At 34.4% G+C, this 25,176-nt stretch overlaps 1 protein-coding gene across 1 annotated transcript; it reads right to left on the bottom strand.

Moving 5' to 3' along the window:
* Window positions 1-895: 895 nt before the first annotated feature.
* On the bottom strand, window positions 896-18,846 carry LOC149175803 (putative glycosyltransferase 2). The gene is made up of 2 exons (XM_089421247.1): window positions 18,196-18,846; window positions 896-1,411 (listed from the first exon to the last, which is right to left on the bottom strand). Exons 1-2 carry the CDS (start codon window positions 18,844-18,846, stop codon window positions 896-898), a joined length of 1,167 nt encoding a protein of 388 aa, XP_089277373.1.
* Between the last annotated feature and the right edge of the window lie 6,330 nt (window positions 18,847-25,176).

Here is a 25,176-nt window from a genome sequence, read left to right on the forward strand (position 1 = left end):
TACGATGGTCAAATACTAGTGATTTAGTTTTCCCAAAAAAAACGCTGATTTTCGCATTAAAATTCTGTCTTTGATGCGTCCAACCTCTAATCTCCTAATTACTTGTTCATCAACCTGCCACATGGTTTCGAAAACATTTGCCAAATATACTGCACTGAAACATATGAGTAGTTTTGTATCTTGTTCATCACTTATTTGTCGTAGCTTCCATCTCTTGCACTCCATTTTCGTAATATAAATCACAAGGCAAGCTATGGAACTGTGAAGACAAAGTGTGTGTCATGCCACAAGCGCAGCAGTTACTTGGATATCTTTCTTTCCATGTTAATGTTGATAATAATATTCACGTTAACATTGACATGTGGTGTTACGGAGCCTGTCATAAAGTAAGGGATTGAAGGAAAATGAAAACGCACGAAAATGTGTAATGAAAGTAGCATGAATTTAACTAAAATTTATTGTGTAAGATAGTGGAAATTTCACCCATAGAGAAGATTGCCATACAATGACTACACGAGTGTGTCTCCATGGCACATCTTTAATGAAGCTTGAATACCTACATTAAATATAGAGAGTTTAATTTAATATGTTTATTTGTTTCGGAAGATTAATGAATATTAATTTAACTTAAAAAATGGACTTAAGGTTTGGAATTAAAATACTTCACAAAAATAATGATACAACATGTTGAACAACGTTGAAAATTATTTGTAAGAAATAATGAACGTAATCTAAAACCAAGCAACTTGTCTTTTACAGAAAGCAATAGCCAATAGCCAGTGTCACTCAAGGGGACATGACTAATGAAGAGTTCATTACTGTTGCATACTTTAATAAAGTGATCATTATCAACATATATGACCTGTATTGTTGCCTAGTTTATGAGTTTATGAGCTCACTGCTGAAGTGAAGATTTGATGGGCTCGAGCGAAGAAGTAGACAGATTGGAATGCGCAAGTCCCACAAGAGCAAGTAGCTGGTTATCTGCGAAATTGAACGCTCTCTCGAAACCCCGAGAGCATTGCTCGCTAATATTCTGTCCGCCACAGAAATTGCATCCACAAAAATGAGTGATGAATGGCCACTTCTCCTTTCTTTCTGTTAAGTCGTCAAATGTATCTACAATGTATTCCCAATAGCCGTGTAAGTTGTAACTCGCCTCCAAGAAGGTATATTTCTCTGAATCTGTTCTGTTCTGATTCAGAAGGTATACCAGAGCGCTCTGGTCGTCGGGATCCCATTCCTGCGGTCTGGTTTTTATAGCTGAATTCACGGCCTCCTTGGCCATCACAATGTTTGCAGGCTCCCCTAGCGCGCTCCACTTTTCAAGAAATGTGTAGGACCATTCGCAATTGCGGATGAGAAAAATCCCCGCGTTCAGCGCCATCCAGTCAGGGTTTTCTGCATACACCTAGAAGACAATGGAATTTCATAATGTGTTGACAATTGAGTTTCTGTAAATATGAGACTGTTGCCAACCCTATCATAACCGTTTGGACACTTGGATAAAAGGATTCGTATTTGTGAAGCCTCGAACTCTGTATTGCACATAAAATATTAAATAAACTGATCTCCAACGTTAAATAAACTTTGTAACAAACATTTTAAAACTGTTACAAAATTCTGTTTAGTATGATATTTTTAGATTTCGAAATATTTTGGAAATCCAATGTGGACTATGTAAGTCAACTTCATTTATGTAAATCAGATTTATAAAATATTTCAAAAATTTGCACTCGATATAAATATATAAATATAGGGATTAATTTTCAAGTGCGATTTTTTTGGAGTTTTAATAGATTTTTTGTGGGAATCTAGTGAAATTTTTTGTGGTCAAATCTTGATTTATGTTCTTTAAACTCGTGTTTGGACTGCATATATGGATTCAACACCCTCAAAAATCCATGGGACACTTCGATGGTAAGGAGTTCACTTAGGATTCTTGACAAATTATATCCGAAAATAAACAAGAAAACTTTCTAAAAAGTAACACTTAAAAACTAGTCATAAAGATAATATTGAAAATAAAAAATCTATAAACAATAAACAATTTCACTGTTCATTTCCAAAACCAAAAACAAAGGAATAGTAATTTCCATGGCCAAAGTTAGTATCAGCAACCAATTTATACTAGGGGACTTAGAGTAAGGGTGTTAGGGCTTACAACTTCTTAGGGAAATGCCTTTTTTGGAACCAAACCCTTAGGGTGTCCACACATCACATATCAACTCCTTCATTAAATATCAGCACCATTCACTCCATCTAGCTCCTTTTCATCCATAGGCCATTCTCTTGTCTTCTATATCTTCCAGGATCCATACCTTGACCTTAACATCAACTTTTCACACAAATATTTTACAAGACCATTCTTCACAAGGCTCTAATAATACTTACTACTCTAGCTTTGATACGTACCATTTATTAGATGTTAGGATCAAAGAGCACTTAAAGAGATGGTGGTGTCTAAAAACATATTATTTGATCTTACTCGCCAGCAAGAAAAAATAATATAAAGTTTTTTTGGTTTATAATTAAACTATATTGAACAATAATACTATAAGCAAAACCATAAATACTCATCAACCAAAATCCAAAAAAAATAATAGCTTAACCAAGCCATGTTTACCAGATGCATCCTAACAAAAAGGTAGCCATCAATGATTAAAACGATGATATTTTCTGTTGATAGAATTTTCTCTTACATAGAAGGATCAGCACCAGCAGACTTCCCATATGGAATATGCAACCCGTTGTTTTTGTGTTCAGGTCTACAAACTTTTATTATCAACTTATAGCTCATCTGAGCCTCCTTGAAAAGGAAATGGAGATATTGAAAATTATTCAAATATAACTGGTTGGATACTAGATCCATTGTTCAAAATTTGTTTATGCAAATATAACTGGGTGGATACTAGATCAATTGTCCAAAATTTGTTTATGCAAATTATTTTGTGGAAAACGTCAAGGCCTAGTTTAATTAGGTTTCAATTTTGCCAGGGAAAATAATGATAAGATTTTGATAAAATTTATTAGAAATTTGGAGAAACCTTGATTATAGTTATCAAGTTCCTAAATCAGTGTTTATAAATTTTTGAAAAAACTATTTCCATTATTAAAAACAATATTCAAACCCTCATTAATATTCAAACACTCATTTGTTAAAAAAAAATGGTGAGATTCCTGGGATTTTTGCCTTCCAACTACGTAGACAACGCCAAAACTTAATGTAATATTTATTGCAATGTGTTTAGTGTATAGAGAAGTTTAAAATGAATTTTCAATAATGGATGAACATTAACATTTATTTCTTCAATAATAAATGGAAAAGGCTTTTATAAATTAATTTTTCTAAATAACTTGTCTTCATGGTATTCATGTGACTATACGTCTCTAATTCCTTCTAATATAACCGAGGTTTAGATTTATAAATTTTCGAAAAAAAAAATCGTGGGTAGCTGCAGCTTCATAGACAGATTGCCTACCCTAAGCTTAACCTGTAGATTAGGTTCATCGGATGGCACAGCAACGAGCAACGAAGTCAATCGATGGATTTATGGTAATTTTTGGATGATCCGAATTTACAATCTGGTGGAGAATATAATCCAAATGTTTATTGTTGATTACGAAATATTTAAAAAGATTTCCAGATGTTACAGAAGTTTCAGAATTTACAATCAATTACACAGATATTATAACTTGGTCGTGGTTTTAAGTACATCATGGAAGGGTAGAGCAGCAACGTCGACATTAACATAGCTACTGTAGCTACTGGGTCTTTAAATGGCACCATCCAATTAGAAAAAGTTCGAATGTGTATAAAGTGTCTAAATGAAATTTGTTTTCATTGTGGCATCAACCCATTAAATAACTACTTGCTCCAAATATGAAACACTAACAAGCCGTTTACACAAGCAGTTCAACTGGTCTCCGCAGGAAAATTCATTTATACAGGTAAAATTAGGTCTAGAGTTTCATACACCTACCATCTATATCAACAATCGGTTTAGATTACGGCAGCTATCCACTCAATGGGTAGTTGCTCCAAATATGGAACACAGGCCAACCTTATACATTTATAAGGGCAGAAATTGGTTTATAATTTCATGTACCTACAATCCATATAAAAATAAATATATAAAGCAATTTACATGAATGATGTATTCATAATATCAGTAAATATCTCAGTATAAATCAGTGATTTATTCCTAATATCACATAATATACTTAGAGAAATGTTGTTCTCGTAAAAAGTAACAACATGAAAGGGACGTAGGGCATCAAATGAAAGGAGTTCAGTTAAAATATTTATATTTTATTTTATTTTGATTTGGTATGATACTTAACAATTTCTTACTTGGGTCAAATAAAAGCTTAAGTGAATATTTTTGACCTCTTTCTTTACTATTAATCTTGTCTCAATATATTTTTTATCAAGTTCGCATTACTCCAACCAAGATTCTACAAAGTTTTTGCTTATTCTTTGGAAAAATATTTGTTAACATATCACTTGGTTGTGTTTATTTTCTTCAATAATGGGAACACTGTTAGATAACTAATAACTTAAACAGCGATTCTACATGCAGAAAGAACTGAAAAGAATCACTGAAACTTTACACCCAGGGATACGAGTTACCTCCAGCCATTGGTGATGTTTTGATGAAGGCCACAGTCCACTTACATGCTACTTCTTCAGCACTCCAGCTTCAATCCTAGCAAAAGAACACAAGAATTCTGAAGGCACTTCCGAGCTCTGCTATCTCAGCTAGATGGTGTAGAACTGAAGGGGGTTGAGATAGGAGCTTGGGGACCAAATAGATGAACATATAGCTAAGCTTCCATCAAGCTTCTAAATGCTATGTGTTAGAAAAACCACAAATCAAGGTAGAGATGAGATCAAAGTAATGGACCACTTTAGTAGCTCCCAATTATTAATTTAGTAATTGCAGTTGATTTTCTTAACTTAAGGAAACTACTGCAGTTGGTTTCCATAAGTTAAGAAAAGCTGCAACTCCATAAATCAAGGTAGCTTTTGTGTTAAATTAATGGAGCTTAACATTCTCCCACTTGGTCCATACTTCCAAACTTAATGTCTCAACTTAAAAACCATTGATAATCTGTATTAAGTAATAGATACATGAATCATGGCGATAAGTCCTCTAATGACGAGTATTACCTTCCATGTATTACTATGCATTTATTCTTATTATAATTTATGTGGCAACAATTTCTTAATGAATAAACCCTATGTTTATTCTTGGTCCTTCTTAAATGAATTTTCTCAAATCAACTTAAGGTGCACATAATATGAGAAAAAACATCACAATAATTAAGAATTTCATTAACATTGTCCATACAATGAAAAAACTGCATAATGGAACCAAGTCCCATATTCAATACATGATCCTTGAAATTAATTGTGGCATGCCCTTAATCAAAGGATCATTGATCATTAACTCAGTGCTAACGTGCTCAATGACCACTTTATTTTCTTTAACACGTTCCCTTATAGCTAAAAACTTAATGTCGATGTGTTTATTTCGACTCCCAATTTTTTAGCCATAAAACCAGCAGCTGAATTATCACAATATATTCTCAATGGCTTAGATATAGAATCCATAATTCTAAGCCCATAAATGAAATTCTTAAGCCATACACCATGTAAAGCAGCCTCAAACAGGATATACATAAGCATGTAGTCTTTGGTCCCTTGAAGGTACCTCATTACTTTCTTTGCAGCTCTCCAGTGGTCTAAACCTGGATCACTCTGACATCGTCCCAACATTCCTACATTAGGCTTCCGACAGCAGAAGCATATGGAATGTTCTTCATTTGTTCCCTTTCTAAGTCGTTCTTCGGGCATTGGTTCAAATTGAACCTATCACCCTTCACAATGGGAGCTACACTTGGTGAACAATCCTTCATCTGAAATCTCTCTAAATTTTTTTATTAATATAGGTTTCCTGGGACAAACCCAAGATGCCTCGAAATCTGTCTCTATGGATCTTAATGCCAATGACATAAGATGCCTCACCTATATCCTTCATATCAAAATTTTTAGAGAGGAATTGTTTCACCTCATGTAGCAAACCCTTATCATTGGTTGCTAGCAAAAGGTCATCCACATATAAAACAAGAAAACAAATTTTACTCCCACTAACCTTCAGGTATATACATTGATCCATAATGTTTTCTACAAAACCAAAAGAAGAAATTACATTATGGAATTTCAAATACCATTGGGAGGATGCTTGTTTTAAACCATACAATGACTTCTTGAGCTTGCAAACCAATTGCTCACCATGACTAGAAGGGAATCAATGAAGATGTGTTATACATGAAGAAGTGTTATCAATCATTAATGAAGAAGTGTTATTAATCATCATCTTTTAGTGCCAATGTGAACATGCATTGAATCATATGTGACATTGTTTTGCAGTAAAGACCATTAGACAAAATACCATTCCCTACATAATCAGATTTATAGAATAGACTGAAAGAGTTTTTTTTTTTTTTTTTTTTTTGAAAATTTTAAGGAATATCCAAAGGGTACAAGCCTTGAAACTGAGATCAAGTTTCTAGAAAAACTTGGAACATAACAGGTCTTTTCTAACTCCAAAACAAAACCACTACTTAAAGTTAAATAACATGTTCCTATAGCTTCCACATGCGAGCCCATCTTGTTTCCTGATAAGATGCTTTGCTCACTTCCCACTGGCTTCCTTTGGTTTTGCAAACCTTTGCAAGGAATTCGAAATGTGAATTGTTGATCCAGAATCAATCCACCATGTGTTAATATTAACATTAACCATATCAGATTCACAACAACCAAACGAGATTACTTCCTCAAGTTCGGGAATGTCAGAACGAATTTCAGAGAAATTTGCAGGTTGTACTACTGCATCAAAATAAAGAATCACATGCTTATGTTGAGGCTTAATAAACTTTCATGTTTTACCAATGTAAAACATGGTAAAAAGAATTGAATCAAATGACATGAAAATTGCCTGTGGGCTAAATTTTCAATTCAAGCAGATTCAATAAAACTTTATGAACTTTCACGTTTTACCAATGTAAAACATGCTAAAAGGAATTGAATCAAATGACATGAAAATTGCCTGTGGGATAAATTTTCAATTCAAACAGATTCAATAAAACTTTATAAACTTTCATGTTTTACCAATGTAAAACATGCTAAAAAGAATTGAATCAAATGACATGAAAATTGCCTATGGGCTAAATTTTCAATTCAAGCAGATTCAATAAAACTTTTATGAACTTTCATGTTTTACCAATGTAAAACATGCTAAAAAAGAATTGAATCAAATGACATGAAAATTGCATGTGGGCTAAATTTTCAATTCAAGCAGATTCAACCAAACTTTTATGAACTTTCATGTTTTACCAATGTAAAACATGCTAAAAAGAATTGAATCAAATGACATGAAAATTGCCTGTGGGCTAAATTTTCAATTCAAGCTGATTCAATAAAACTTTATGATAAAACTTATTAATTCATAACTCCTGTGGGTAGGTTATGAAATTTTATCCTAATTAATCACATAAATATAATAAAAATTCCTGTGGGATAAAATTTATTATATTCAGTGTAATTAATTACAATTTAATGTCTAAATAATCTTTATGTGATCTTGCCAATCAATATATAATTTTATTTAATTAAAGATGTTGTGGCTACTCTCTAATTAATTAAAATTACATGGATCACTAGACATTAATTTTGTTGCATAAACAAAACTTAACCAGAGAGAAAAATAATGTTTACTGAAAGGAGTAAGTCAAAATGACATTTTAATAAACTCCATAAAACTGTAATAATTCTCCAGCAAAATCAAAAGCAGTCAGCATTACTGAAAATGACTACAAATTGATTGTTCAATTTATAAACTTAACCCGGAAATTGACTGAATCAGCTTTGATCTACTTTGCATTTGCATAGCAAATGCAGTTCGAACACTAGCTGGCTTGACTTCAGGCTCCGTCCTTAAGTTTATAAAACAACAAAATAGACCAGCAAACAAGCTATTTTGCTCACAAGATCTGAACCATGATTTATATCAACAACAACCTTTATTCACACACAAATATTGTTCCTTCAATCCATAAAAAGGAAACATATTTACTAATTTGTTGTGATATTATTTAAATGAAAACAATATAAATGAATAAATTATTTTCAATGATCAATTAATGAATTTGCTTGAAAATGAATATAATGTGGTTTAACTTTCCGATTCTAAAATGGATAATGTCCCATTTCATTTTCAAGAATCTAATCCAACTGATCATTCAATTCATTCATATGGGCTGCATATAATCAAGCATATAACGCTTCATTGTCAAACATCAACTGATGCGTCAGACACTAGCAAACATGTGCAACAGTGATTTGGAAGATGCACGTAAACACAAATGAGGCAGCTACTACTCCAACATGTGCAACATGCACAACCGAAAAATAGTTCGACACTTTTATATGGACACATATCACATATCATCCCACAATTCAGACCAAATAATGTGTTAATTAATTAACTACAGTTCAGCCATATACTAGAGCGCTCCAATACTATACAAATTAGTATCTAATGCTCGCTGATCAAGATAGGCGATGTGCCAACCGAGTCAATTTTAATCATAATCATTACCACATCATACTAGCAACTACCTTGCAATCTGGAAACTTTACATATTCTGAAGAAACAAAAGTATATTTTCAGTCTTTAAATCCGTGTGAATGAGATTCAACTCATGCATATCTGCCACATATCACTGGCGAAATTAGGAAAACAAAATCCTAAATAGATACTGCTAGTACCCTTTTCAAGAGCCATGGCAATGCCATCTCATAAAACAAGGCACCATCCAATATTATATTTTGGAGGCCATTAACGTTAGAATATGTTCACAATTTCCACAAGCGATGACTAAAGAGGTATTAGAACATAGGATTTCAACTTCACTAAACAAAATACTTAGTATAAAATTAAGAGGCCTATTCAAATCCCATTGATTCTTGATGATGACAAAGTAATAAAAACGAAAGCCTCCAAAACTTTAAAAAGTGAAGTGAAGGTTCAAATATGGCTACAACCATACGTAAAAATAAAAAAACGGACTTGATGTGAAGGAAAAACATGTCAAGAATTATTCTTGATTTTAACAAATCTCAACGAAAATACAAGCTCCCGAAATTAATGTATTTAAAATAATCCTTCAGCTTATCTCATCTTTTAATGGATCACAGTGAATATTTTTGCAAAGACATTAATGGAAGCTTATGAAAGAATACGCTCATCTCACAGGCGAAAGCGAAGAGTAACGAGGTCTGGCATATGGGCAGAGATATTTCCAATGCAGTTAAGACGGAAATTACGTTTTCATCTCACCCAAACACATATGCGACACGCAAACCCCTTTGAACAACAATCATATGCTATCAGAACTCCGACTTCTTACATATATGTCGGTTGAAGCATATAAATAAAAAATGATTGTGGACACTATTATAGGGCATGAAAACAGATAAATGAATTGACAGACATATTATTAGTCAGTCTCACAGTGACAATCATTATGCCGGGTTTTGGGATGATGTACGGTCACCTTTCAAAAACTATACAAATTCACTTTGATTTTTGCATCTTTATGACGCTGCATAATTAATGATATCAAACAATATCAAATCCATAATTATGTCAATATTTATCGAATGAAGAAAAAAAATAATAATAGAAACTAAGCTAAATATCCACACGTTAGTGTTTTTACACCAAATTGGATATTACAATGTATCATGATATTCCAAACCGCAGGCAGCCTCTTCATAGATTTCTAACTCCAACGATAGAATTAGACACAAAACGCACGCCACCAATAGAGGCAACATTGGTATATACTAGTAAACGGATATTGGTATATACTAGTAAACGGTGATTCTAGTCTCTATAACCTAAGAAACGAATCTAAGAAATCACCGTTTGTGCGGCAAGGAATCTAATCACCGTTTCTTAGATTTCTTAATTAATGTTGCTCAATCATTAAAGGAAAGTCTGATTGATCAGCGATTCGTTTCTTAGATTTCTAATCACCGTTGCGATCGTGAGTAATTACCAATTACCGTTTCTTGGAAATTAAGATTGGTATATAATTTCGAGATTCTCTGAAATCTAGAGTATATAATTTGAATTTCAATTAATCAACGGAGGGAGCGAGCTGATAATTAGAATTTCAATTAATCCTCCGATGGTTAATTAATCACCTAACCCCCTCTGTCACGTAATGGAGAAATAAATGCAAATTCGTGCTTGCACAGAGAGTCTTGGGTAAACACAATATTTTAGCCAACACACAGCAAGGCAGAGGTAAAGAGGCTCTGATACCAACTGTTAGATAACTAATAAACTTAAACAGCGATTCTACATGCAGAAAGAACTGAAAAGAATCACTGAAACTTTACACCCAGGGATACGAGTTACCTCCAGCCATTGGTGATGTTTTGATGAAGGCCACAGTCCACTTACATGCTACTTCTTCAGCACTCCAGCTTCAATCCTAGCAAAAGAACACAAGAATTCTGAAGGCACTTCCGAGCTCTGCTATCTCAGCTAGATGGTGTAGAACTGAAGGGGGTTGAGATAGGAGCTTGGGGACCAAACAGATGAACATATAGCTAAGCTTCCATCAAGCTTCTAAATGCTATGTGTTAGAAAAACCACAAATCAAGGTAGAGATGAGATCAAAGTAATGGACCACTTTAGTAGCTCCCAATTATTAATTTAGTAATTGCAGTTGATTTTCTTAACTTAAGGAAACTACTGCAGTTGGTTTCCATAAGTTAAGAAAAGCTGCAACTCCATAAATCAAGGTAGCTTTTGTGTTAAATTAATGGAGCTTAACAAACACATCATCTAACACTTCACGAATCCAACTATATCAAACATCAATGTGCTTTGTCTTAAAATGATATTCAGTGGGTGTTTTGCTAATTGAATGGTGCTTTGTTTGTCACAACACTACACATTTGTCTTGTTTTATTTCTAGCTCTCCCAAGAATCATTGCATCCACAACATCTCTTTGCAAACTTCTATGAAAACTATGTATTCTACCCCTGTTGTGGAGAGGGGTACTACTTTGTCTTGTTTCATTTCTAGCTCTCCCAAGAATCATTGCATCTGTGACATCTCTTTCCAAACTTCAATGCCAACTATGTATTCTACCTCTGTTTTGGAGAGGGGTACTACTTTGTCTTGTCTTATTTCTAGTTCTCCCAAGAATCATTGCATCCACAACATCTCTTTGCAAACTCCTATGACAACATCTCTTTTGCAGTCTAGACATCCAAGACATTATTGTGCCTACAAAACTAAACAAACAACTAGTGGTGGAATTTCTAATATCCGCATTTCCATCCATATTTGTGAACATCATTATTATTACCAAAACATAAACAATAATTACTAGTACCCTTGAGATACCTCAAAATCCACTTTACCACTTACCAATGTTGTTTCTCTGGATTTGAAAGGAACCTTCTCACTACTTCCACTGAATGTACAGTATCTGGACAGATACATAGCATGGAATACATGGAGTTACAAACCATTGAAACATGCATATGGGATTTTACTCATTCTCCCTCCTTCTCATCATAAGGGCACAAATCAACACTAAGTTTGAAATGTGATCCTAAGGGTCTACCAACTGATTTGGAATCCTTTTTATTACTCTATTTAACACATTCACAATATATTTATTTTGTGACAACCACAATTTTTTGTTCTTTCTATCACGTATGATTCTCGTGCCCAATATTTGTTGTGGTAGACCTAAATCCTTCATTGCAAATTGACTTCCTAACTCTTTATTCAACCTATTGATCATGTTCTTATGATGTCAAACAATTAGCATATCATCTACATACAACACTAGCATAATATAAATTTCTTGGTCATACATCTTGATGTAGACACAATGAACAAACTTTAATGTTTTGAAGCCATGCTCCAACGTAAATGAATTAAATTTCATGTACTATTAACGAGGTGCCTGTTTCATCCCATAAAGGCTCTTTTTCAACTTGTAAACAAGGTTCTCTTTAACTTTCATCTTGAATCCTTCTAGCTACTCCATTTAAATTTTCTCCTTCAAGTCTCCATGAAGGAAAGTTGTTCTCACATCTAATTGTTCAAATTCCAAGTCTAAAGTAGTAGAAAGGCCAAGAATAACTCCTATTGATGACATTTGAATAACAACACATGATTTTTTTTTGTAAAGTCAATACCTTCTTTTTGGGAAAATCCCTTAACCACTAGCCTTGCTTTGTATCGTTCATTCTTCTCTTCCCTCTCATGTTTAAATGTGTATATCCATTTATTTTGTAGGGCAATTCTTCCTTTTGGAAGCTTTACTGACTCTAATGTTTTTTTGCTAATAGAGCATTTATTTCTTCCTCCATTCCTTTGATCAAATTTTTGTTAGTTTCCACTTCACAAGCTTCCTAAAAACAATGAGATTCACCTTCATCAATTAGCAAAATATAATTTGATGGAAGATACCTTCATGAGGGCTCATGAGGCCTAGTAAACCTATGAAACAACTGTAATGGTGTGTTTTCCTATTGAATCTCTTGTACATTTGGCTATGGCAAGTTTCTTTCTTCTTGTTGTCCATGATTTTTCCCCTCTTTTTTTCATCATGTTCTTATATTGGTTGCCCAAATTCTTGAAATAGTGGGATTTTTCTTGCTATTTTGTAAGTTTGTTGAAAAAAAATTGACCTTCATATCACCTCTAGGCATTTTATACATCTCTAATTCATAAAATATTACATCCCTTCTTCTAACAATTTTTTTATTAACTGGATCCCATAGATGGTAACCAAACCAACCATCCACATATCCTAGAAAAATACATTTCATTGATTTATCATCTAATTTGGTTCTATACTCTTTTAGAAAATGAATAAATTTTCACATCCAAAAATTATTTGGTGAGAATAATTTACCTTTTTACTCGTCCAAATGTCTTCAAAAATACCACTGTATAGGGCCATATAAGGTGAGTGATTGATGAGGTAATAGGATGTTCTTACTACTTCTGCCAAAAAATAATTTCCGATCCGAAATTTTACAACATACTCCTCAACTTCCCCATGATAGTATGATTCATCCTTTCTACAATACCATTTTGTTGGGGAGTACCAAGGACAGTCTACTCATGTTTAATGTAAAACCTTTACAATAATTCTTAAACATATTGGAGCAATAATCTCCACCTTTATCTATCCTCAAACACTTGAGGAATTTTTTATTCTATCTTTCAATAGCAAGATGCAATTTTTGAAATATCTCACACGCCTCATCTTTACTTTTCATAGGGTAAGCTCAAACCTTTCTGAATACATCATCTATGAATGTGACAAAATATTAGACTCCTCCTAAATACTTAACATTCACTATCCAAAACACATCAAAGTTTATTAATTCTAATAAATTTGTCTTTCCTTCTTGGCCACCTCTCATAAAGAAACTCTTCATTGTCTACCATAAATACAATGCTCACAAAGATCAAGTTCATAGGATTTCAAACATGGAAGTAGAGTTTTACCAACAAGAATTTTTAGGCCCTTTCACTCATGGTCCATGAGCCTATTCCATAACTCTATTGAGTTTCCTTCTTTTTCAATATCAACTGCATCAATATCTCTGTTGTTGCATTATTTTATACAAGGTTATTCTCTTCAATCCTTTAGCCATGACCAATGACGCTTTACTAATTTTCATGTCACCTCTCCCAAAGGTTGCAGAGAAACCTTCATCATCCAATCACCCCTCATATGCATCTCCAGTACATGCATAACATGTTTTAGCAAGATACCATGTCCATCCTTTTTCTTGATGTAGACATCTCCTACTCCAACAATATTAAAAAAAATAGTATTTCCTAAATGTACTCTACCATGGTCACCTGCTTCATATGTAATAAAATTATTATTGCATGGGGTAACATGGTGAGATGCCCTAGAGGCAAGTACCCAAACAATGCTACTGCTAGAAGTATATAAACAAGCTTCTTCCACTGAAATAGTAAATAAGAAACCACTTTCAAAAGCAACAAATAGTGGTCCCACCTTCAATTGTGTTGTTTGCTTTTGATTTGTATTGGTTGATTTTTGTTCCTTATGTTCCTTCTTCCAAAAACAAGAACCCATTTTCTTTTTTCCTAGTTGTTCACAATGAAAACAAGTAAACCTTCATGTTCTTGGTTTCAATATATCTCTTGATTTTCAACACCCGTGTCTACTACATTCAATTTTCCTTCCACTATCAGTTAAGACTAGAGCTCCTCCTCCCTATTTTTTCCCAATTGGCTTGTGTTGGAACTCCCCATTCATTAAATTATTTCTAATATCATCAAACTTCAAGGTCCCTTCAAGTTTTGAAGTGCTCACAGTTACTATCAAATTATCCGAGCTATCTAGTAATTATATAAAATTCATTTAAATGGTTCAGAAATGAAGTACCCTCCTTCATCTTGAGTTTATGCAACTTCTCCATCAAGTTGTTTTTCTCTCATACAGATCATGTTGCTTTTTCCATGGCCTTTCTATTTTTATCTCACCTGCTACATTAAAGTAGACATGCTTTGCTAGGTACTATCAGATTATAGCAATAACCTTCCTATCAAATGACTTCCAAGCTTGATATGTGGTTGTTGGGTGTTTCTTTGCCACTCCTTCAACTTCCCCATATCACTCATTGTAGCAATCTTCATACTACTAAGCAAACTTAGCTTACACCCTTAACAATAAGAACGTGTTGCTCTAAAACTAGTTAGAGAAAATACACATTGAAGACCAAAGTTCATATGTTAACAAAGATTTTTCTAATGGATAAGCAAGAGCTTGGTAGAACCTTAGCTGGGGTCATGCAAATATGATGAAGGACATCTTGAGAAAGGATTAGTAGCAAGGAGAAAGAAACAATACCAAAAATATCCACTCCAACTTCTATTTGGTCTCAAGTGGGAAATTTTTAGGTGTGAGACAAAATCAAAGCAAAATAAAATATAAAATATTTTGACTTCTTCATGAAAAATAAAATATAAAATAGCTTTTGAAATATTAAGGATTCAAATGAGTTGTGGGCACCCATGGTAATGGTAACCCATAGCATTTGGGGCATGGTATTGTAATAAAGTTTATTTTTATGGGTATAAAATAGAGATATGAGTGAAAAGAAAGTGAATTTAATGGCTCTGTTGTAAAATTAATAAAATCTCTAATCCTTTCCTGGTGTTTTTCAGAATGAATTTTAAACATAAATTTTATATCACTGGAGTAATTTTTATGAATTACTTGCTATTATGTCTTTTTTTTTATTTTCAAAATAAATAAAATAACTTATAAAAATTACTTTACTAGAGACAAAAAATTTATGTGAAAAACCTATTCCGTGAAAGAAAAAAATTTGAAAAAAATTACATCATTCAAACTAAGCACAGATTTATTAAATTCACTAGCTTTTCACTTAAACCTCTATTTTATATCTATTTTATATTTATAAAAATAAATTTTATTACAATATCATAACTCCACTGCTATAAAACATTACCATGTGTTTACTAATATCATAATTGCTAACAACTCAGTTGACTCTTTTATAATATTCCATAAACATGAAAAAATAAAAATATTTTATGTTACTTTGGTTTCATCTATGTATGTCATTTACTAAACACGGTATGTAATTTACTAAATTCATTTTCTGCCAATTTCAAAATGAAAAGAATTACTCATAAACATGTTTGAAAGAGATGGTGTTTGATTTCTTGTGCTTTTTCTTTATTAAAATATGATGTGATGCCATAACGCTCCTATCTTTCTTCATGGATTATTTAAAATTAAAGTTTCCTTTCCATAAACATTTGTATCTTTCAAAGCCTTAGCCAAAAATTATTCCGAATGTTCTCTGCCATATGTGAAAAATGGAATTAAAGCTTTGTAATTGTCCCGCGGTGGTTGGAAAAAGATGGAACCATGAAGCAATCATAATTCTGCATGTACTTCACTATTTCACATGTTTATGGTTTAATTAATTAGAGTAGTTGTTCAAGATGCAAAACAGTTGAAATAGTACACCCCAAATTTACAAGTTTTGTCATTCAATGGAAAATGCTAGTTATATTAATTTTTTATTACGAAATTTGCAAGTTTGGTCATTCAATGGAAAATGCTCATTATATTAATTTGTTATTATAAAACATATAAGTTCGTTGAATATTATCTCTGTTATAGGGGAATCTCTGTTACATGTGAACTACTTCAAAGAGGTGAGAAATTTGTTTCAATGGTTTTTGTGTTTCTGGGAGCTTTGGAATTGTATGGTATGGAGTGTTACCTTTTCAGTGGGAGCTGCAATGGGAGCTGGAGAGAATATCAGGAGCTTTGAAAATTGTTTTTGAGTTTTCCCTGGGGTTGAGGAATACAGAGCTTGAGAGAAATATGTTGAACTGCCCACAAAATAGGAGACTATGTTGAAACCTTTGCAGGAAGAAAGCCCAAAGACATCCTTGACACTGATATTCTTAATTGAGAAACTAGAGCAATCTCTTGATTGAAACCTTTGCAGGAAGAATGTCCAAAGACATCATTGACACTGATATTCTTAATTAAGAAACTAGAGCAATCTCTTAATTGGTTAAGGAAGCGTGTGGCACCTAGATGTAAGGGTGATATCTGGGATGTCATGTTGATGAGTATTTCTTTTGTTGTTTATGTATATATATGGCAGAAGATTGTGTGCATATTGTATGTGGCAGTCAATGTTTAAACATTAGAGTTGTTGTTCTTTTTCTCCTAAGAATAACTAGAAACATATGTAAAATTGTTCCTTTGTATTTTTAAGCCAAATTGTTTCAAAAACTAGATATGTGTCAGTGATAATGAACTTGACATTTTATGTATAGAAAAAAGAGAAACTTGAAGAAAGAGACCCCAAAAAATATACATATATATAAGAGAGATTATATATTATATATTTATATTTAAATTGATTTTAATATTTTAATATTTTGATTTAACATATATATATATAACAGCTCTTCATTAGTTGTTTTTTTTGTAAATTTTGAAAAAAATTCTAACCATTACAGAAGCTTGTACCTAAGTTCCCAACATTCTTATATTCCACGAACTCATATAACATAAAATATTATTAATTTTTTTACATAAAAATATTTGATATAGAAAATTTTAAATCTATTTATTTTTAAACAATAAATTAAATTATATTTATGTAATATTTAGTTATACATATATGTATATGTGTAAATACAACTAAAATGCAGAAAGGTTTTTGTAGTTCTAGGTCTGGTTACAAAGTGTTAAAGGTTATTTCTAAATACGAAATCCTTATTTGTTTTGAAGCAAAATCTAAAAACTACAGTTGACTGGTTGGCTAGGCAATTGTGTGGTTGGAATTTATGTTAGATAATTAATAATCCAAGATCTATATATATCGAGCGTGAAAATTTATCCCACAAACTTTTCAATAAATTATTTTCTATAACTTATTTTTCATCAGTATTCATGATAATTTAGCCATAAACAAGTGATAATATCTTCTTACCCGTTAAGGATTAAATTAGGATAAATTTTATCAGGTTGTATAAAAGGAAGTCAACAATGGTTTGTTTCTTAGAATGTCATTTTTATTAATTACATTATTGTTTATTAGTCAAAGTTTAGAGTCATCTGGTTCATTTTTAAGATAATATTAGATGATTTAAAAAGTTGTTTTTAATATCATTAAATAATTTGAAACATTAACTAATAAACAATAAACAATAATGTCAATCTAATTAATCAAAAGACATTCTTGAAATCAATACGAATCACAAAAGTTTGAAATCAAACTTTTTGTTTGCTTATTAAAACCCTGTTGGAAGATATGGCGCAAGCCTTATCAAACAAAATAAGGAAAAAAGGGCATAGTCTTGAAAATAGCAGCAAGAGATTTCAGCTAGATTATTTTATCCTCTCATTGAGGGATGAATCTATATAATCGTGGGCTACTGTGTCACGTGAACTATTCTAAAAAGCAGAACCCAACGAATCAAACAGATAATACTAAATTGAAGATACAAAAGATAATTTTGAGAGCATATATGTCGTACCTTTTCCCAGAAGCCGGGAATGACCAAGTTCTTGTTCCAGCTGTTGTATGTGTTAAAGGGGATGAAAAAACTGAGATCAGTAAAAATGGCATCCGAGTCCATCCACATGAACCAGGTAACAGAAGGGTTGGCTTTCATAAGTCGTAGAAGAAGAGGATACCTAACCCATGTGCCGGTGAATCCTTTTTCCCACACCTCCAGTGCATACCAGACCTTGCAACCGTGGATATTACAGTAATCCACCTTGTTTTTGTGGGTCTTCATCATGATATTGGAACCAAGAGGAGTTTTGCATGCAGACGATCTTTCCCCCGTTACTACCATGAACCTTAGAGGTTGGTCATGTGCTTGACCAAGCCGATGCAGCAGCAGTCTGGACATTGATGCCAGAGTTGGTTCCTTCATCGATGCGTCTGCAGAGATAATTTCAGCATCTTCATAATTGTTTAATTCCTTCTGAGTATTATCACTGCCAAATTTCTGCACAATAACACGTTTGCCGGAGTCCAAATTGTTCCTAACGCTGTAAAATGAGTACAACAGCGAGAAAGTTACGACAGATCCCAATGCGAATGCCATAGACAACATCCATGTCCTGCGCACGCAGGCTTTATCCCATCTTGGGTTCATTCTGCTCGTTTGCCAAGCCATATTTTTCGTCATAAGTTGCTCTGAGTAGGCAAAGGCAGTTTCTCGTATGGCGATGATGAAGTAAATCAGAAAATGGTGGAATGAAGATTAGGATCAGAGTCATGTCGGACAGATTATGAAGCAGGCTATATCTAAAATAAAATTAATTTAATCAACAACTGGAACACGAGGAGGAGACTAATATGTATTCCAGCTTTTGTTTTGCCACGGTCATGGAAACTGCTGGTTTCCAATGACAAATTGGACTCATATGCACGAGTCTCAACTAACTTCCCCTCATGGTGCAGAAAAGAGGGTCACATGCATCTAAAAATTTCCTTAAAATGCCCACTTTTCGGTGATCTTCTCGGCACAGTATTGCTCGAATATAGAAACAGATTCAATATTTTTAGGGTTTTCAAATCCACCGAAAGCATAAAAATTGCAATGCCCACTTTTCGGTGATCTTCTCGGCACGGTTTTGCTCGAATATCGAAACAGATTCAATATTTTGAGGGTTTTCAAATCCACCAAAAGCATGAAAATTGCAATTCAGATGACAAATGGGTCAGAATCATGGATCTCTAGATTGACAAATTTACATACAGTCCGGCCAAAGTAGAGCCTTTTAGTTATAAAATACGTAACCATCGTTTTAGCGACAGATGACTCCTTATCTGAGATTCCTGTTCAAGGATGACAACATAAAATAGCTCCGAAAATCAACCAGATCACGTTGATTTAAATACGTTCAACTGGTAATCCATTATACATTATATATATTCAACTAAGTTGAGTTTAGGTTGGGCTAGTTTTAGATGGAAGAAAGTTTTGTTTACCAGTGGGATACTATCATTAAGATTGTGTGTGTGAAGCTTTGTTTAGTTTAGACTTCCCTTGGGATAATTTGATTCCCAAAAAAGTGGCTCTCATCCTCAACCCTTCCTATGTAAACATTCTTTAAGTTTAGACACGAGTTAATATTAATAACAGCAATTGTCCCACAAGGTGCAAAGAGACCCCAATAGGATTGTTAAATTCGAAGAGTTGTACTTTGGTTTGAAATAATAATTGTTGTATTAAATGTAGGTTGTTTAGTGTATTTTTGTTAAGTTTGTAATATTGATATATTGTGATGATGAATGTTGACCCAGGCATAATTTACCACTTATGTTACCAATGAAAGATTTATAACCATTGTGAAGAAATAATGATTTTCTAGAATAGGCAATTTCTACTAAGAGAAACTGCGGGTACAAATTACTTTTGCCTCATTTTAGGCATTCTATTATTAATTTGCATCAAGTTGAACTTGGCCCAAAGGTTTAGACTTCCATGTATGTATGAATGATGATCAAATGTGGCCTTTCATTGTGCTGGTTGGTAGTGTTGGTTGACAATGTTAGAGCCAATATTTGTATTCAATTTCACACCCATTTTGTGTGTGGCTAGATCCCTCTTATTGCCCAAAGAAACAACCAAAGGGTGGTGTGATATTTTATTACCATTTGTATCTCCTATTATTGATAGCATTCTTAGTAAATTAGTTCCAACAACGAGACATGTTGCACTAGAGTGTGATGTTGTTGAAAGAAATAGTAAAATACTTGGATTTCCACTTAAAGACAAAGGACTATAACAATACAATACAATATAAATGTAACTTGGACACAAATGTTTATGAATGAATAATAAAAAATAAACAAGTGCAAAAACATAGTATTCTCAAATCCATTCCAAACCCAATAATTGTTTACTTACCATCCTAACAAAAATTCCAATGGAATATTGAATTTCATTTTCAATTAAACGAGTTAAAAACAAAAGTGCACTGACTCAAAAATATGTTACTGAATTTTAATATTCATGGTCAATTCTAGCATATGAGATATTAATATTATGGGCCCTTATGGATTTGCATGCTTAAATTCATGAACATAAATACAGTGGATCATGAACATCTCAAGTCATCTTCCCTTATCAATAAAACAAAACGCAAGGGAGCCACATTGATGTAACAAACTTCCTGAATAAACTTTACTTTGTTACCTTAAATTAATGGATAAACATTACTTTGTCTCGTAGAGAAATGTGAAATCTAGGAACATAACCAACTAGTAGCTAAACCAAAAGAGGCAAGTGGTTGGAGCCTAAAGAATATTTGTCTTCAATCAGGCCCTAGTAGAAAAATTCAACGGACAATTATTTTCAAATAACTTTCCATCAACATATGTTCTCTTGAAGTCTACAAGCATCTTCTGGTACAATAAAGTATAGAATTTCCTCAAATAAATAAAGTTGCCCACTAGACATCCTAGTGGAACAAAAAATGCAACAGTAAGTGTCACGAAAAACATTAAAGGAAGGGAAAAAATGGCAAAGCAGAAGCCAATGCCCCTAATAGCATTAACATATTTCCAACTCTCCACAGTTTGTTGGCCATGTCTTTCACTTGAAGTCAGGTTTTTCCATTATAGATGTTCTCTTGAAGCCCACAAATGTCTTCTAGTACAATAAAGTACAAAATTTCCTCAAACAAATAAAGCTACCCACCAGACATCCCAATGGAGCCTGAAGAACATTTATGTCTTCAATCTAGCCCTAACAAGAAAAAGTGAGTGGACAATTATTTTCAAAGAATTTTCCACACAAATTTTCATTTCCAATTTATTTTAAAGAGAATTTGATTTACTCATCAAGCTTGTGAAAAATTTACAATGCATTCATGATCCACTGGATATTGGTGGCCACCCACCTATTCCACTTATACCTCCATTCGGTTTCATTTTTTCCATGTTTATTTCAACATTTACTATTTTTAGCAGTTTTTCAGGTGCTGAACTTCTAGAGTAGTTTTGATCCCCTAAACGGTGTCTTTTATGTCTGTTTCAGGCCCATAGCCATAGGTATGGGGCCTATGGAAAATCCTATAGTACTCAAAGAAACCTTTCCAACAAGGTATTGTACGCGCCAAACAGAGATAATATGACCAAGTTATGACCCCAAGAAGTTTCCTGCCCAACTAACCCCAACGGGGCCCACAAACTCTTGGTGTTACATCTTCTAGGGTTAGGGTTTTGGTTGTTTAGGGTTTTCACATGTTTTTCAATAATAAATAGGCCCTTGAGCCTCATTATAACACAGTTCAGAGGCATGTAGCTGCCACATCTCTTCTCAAAGATAAGCTACCATCACCCGAGATAGTCTTGTTTCCATTATGTTTGTAATCTTATTTTAGTATTTGATATTAATGAAATGAAGTGTTATTTTGTTGCATCTCTATATTTATGGTTATATCTGTAATTTGTTGCATCCTTGTTTAAGTTTGGATAGTGGTATCAGAGTGGTTTGCTCTTTCTCTGTTTTTATTTGCATGTCCCCAACAAGGTCGGGATATAAGGAATTAAGGCTCGAACTGGTCAAACGTTTGCATGACCAGCCTCGCAAATCCCAATGGCCTCTCATGGTGGAAGAGAAGAAAGACAAGGGGGCAGCAAGTCCTTTCAAAATCTTACTCATAGAAGCCCTCGAATGACAAAGGACTGTGATGATGGACAACTTTGCCCAGATCATTCAACGGCTACCCAAAGGCGACACATCTACTTTCAGCAGCTACTCTGGAAGCATCACACCCTTTAAGGTACAAGCTAACTTTGACATCCCCATATTTGAAGGTCAAATAGATGTGGACGCCATAGATTAATGGTTAAATCTACTAGAAGGATATTTTTATGTTCATGATTTTTCCAGCCGAGAAAAGATTACTTTTGCAATTCTCAAGGCCGCCCCCACATTAAGGACTGGTGGGAAACCTACTGTGAGAAGAAAGATGAAAGTACACCCTCACTATTTTCAAACACTCCCACATGGAATTCATTTCGGGATGCCATCAAGGAGCAGTACTACCCTGTCGAGAGCTATGAGGATAAATACATAAAGTGGACCATGATGTGGCATGGAAGAAACCAGGACGTGTCGGAGTTTGCCAATTTTTTCCATACCCTTCGCACAAAGTTGGGTATCAAGGATTCTGAGAAACATTTGGTATTCAAGTACCGTGACTACCTACACAAGTACATCGAGGATGAGATGGAGTTCCTGGACATATCCTCGCTCGAACGACGTACCAGTATCCTATCAAGATTGAGAAGAAGTTTAAACAGAAAAAGTGAGACTTTTGATCTGTGAATCCAAAGCAAGGGAAAGGCGCCCACAAACCACAGAACAAAGGGAAAAGCCAAGGCGTGGTGACCCAAGGTAACCTGCCAAATCCGCAATAAAAGAACAACACCACGAAGACAAAGAAGGACACAGGAAAGTGGTGTGAGTTCCATAAGAGCTCCACTCACAACACAAGTGAGTTTCGGGCCAAGTAGTCACTTGTGGCCGAGATAAAGGCTTCCGAATCATATGCATGTTCTGACTCTGAGTCAAAACCAAAAAAATGGAATGACAAAGGGAAGCAGATCATTGACGCGGAGCCCAGTGTCGTTGTGGCCACCACCAAGATCCAAAATAGGGGGAATGCCTATTCCACTCACATATGTGGGTTAAAGGTTCTCCACTGCAGTTAATTGTTGACAGCGGGAGCCAAAAGAGCCTCATTTCAGCAAAGGTCATGAAGCGGCTAGGCCTACTCACTATAGCACAACTGAAGCCGCACACCATTGAGTGGCTTCACAAAGGACGAGATCTCCGCGTCAGCCAAAAATGTTGCCTTCCCTACAACATCAAGCCCTTCACGGATTAGGTATTGTGTGATGTTTCTCGTCTTGAAGTTTGTGATGTATTAGTAGGAAAACCATACTTATGAAAGCGGAATGTTGTATATGAGTCTAGACCTTGCTCTATTATTATTTCTTTGGGTAGTAAGTTATACAAGATACCGTAGGTAACCCCACCTACCGACATCTCCCTGATCTCTGCCAAGAAATGCAGTAATGTCATATCCAAGACTAGCAATTTTTTTTTCTTTCTGATTTGCTCTCAAAGTAACGGAAAGGTCATAGCCACATCCATGGCCCTCGGGAAGGGTTCCTCCAAGCAGCAAAAGCAGGTGGATACGGACGTGGAAGAATACAGGGATGTCTTCTCCTCACCCACAAGGTTACCCTTGCATTGTCAGGTCAAGCATTTGATCGACCTAACTCCTAGAGCACCTCTACCCAACGGACCAATATATTGTTGCTTCAAGTGGAAAATCCAGGAGTTGCTGCAAAAAGGGCACATCAGGCCAAGTTCCTCGCCTTGTGGGAGCCCGATTGTACTTGTACATAAGAGGGATGGAACCTAGAGGATCTGCATTGATTATCGGGCATTAAACAAAATCACTCTCAGGAACATATATCTAATCCCATGGATTGATGACTTTTTGGGCCAACTCAAAGGGGCCAAGTATTTCAGAAAGATCGATCTAAAGTTTGGTTAACACCAGGTTCCAATATAGCCCACAGATGTATGGAAGACTGCCTTTAAATCTGATGAAGGCCTTTTCAAATGGTTGGTCATTCCCTTCGGGTTGACAAATTCCCCTACTACTTTTATGAGGCTAATAGATGAAATCTTGCTACCCTTCACCAACTCGTTCATGGTGGTTTATCTCGATGACATATTCATCTTCAGCAAGAGTTGGGAAGAACACTTGTAACATATTCGGCAGGTCCTTCAAACCCTTCAACAACACAAACTATGTTCCAACTTGGAGAAATGCACCTTTGGCATGACCTAGGTACAATACTTGGGTTACGTAATAGATGAGAATGCTGTGCATGTGCACCCAACTAAGATCCAAGTCGTTCAGGATTTCCCAGCCCCGACCACTCTAACGGAGCTTCACAGTCTTTTGGGCCTTGCAAATTTTTATTGTAGGTTCATGGTGGGATTCTCCCATATTACTTCACCTTTGAGTTAGATTACTAAGGGCATGGAAAAAGTAAATTTCTCTTGGTCCGAGTCCCAACATAAGGCATTCATCGAGTTGAAGCACCACCTCTTCTCTACACTCATACTCACACTAGCAGACCTGCAAAAACCATTTGAAATCGAGATAGACACCTCAGAATATGTTATCGGTGCAATCCTCACCCAACATCGGCATCCATTGGCCTATCATAGTGAGACACTTTTTGATACAATTTGTAAGTACCCCACCTATGATAAGGAGATGTATTCCATCGTGCAGCCTTGTAGACAGTGGAAGCACTACATTCTGGGGAAGGATATGGTCATCCACACCGATCAATGACCTATTTAGTTTATACAGACATAGGGGAAGTTGTTGAACGATTGCCATCATAAGCGGTCTACATATGTACAACAATTCCACTTGAACATTAAATAGGGTAGCACCAA

Source organism: Pinus tabuliformis, chromosome 4_1 (genome assembly GCF_031772625.1).
Source record: "Pinus tabuliformis cultivar Carrire ecotype Pingquan chromosome 4_1, CPIR1, whole genome shotgun sequence".
NCBI classification, from domain to species: Eukaryota; Viridiplantae; Streptophyta; class Pinopsida; order Pinales; family Pinaceae; genus Pinus; species Pinus tabuliformis.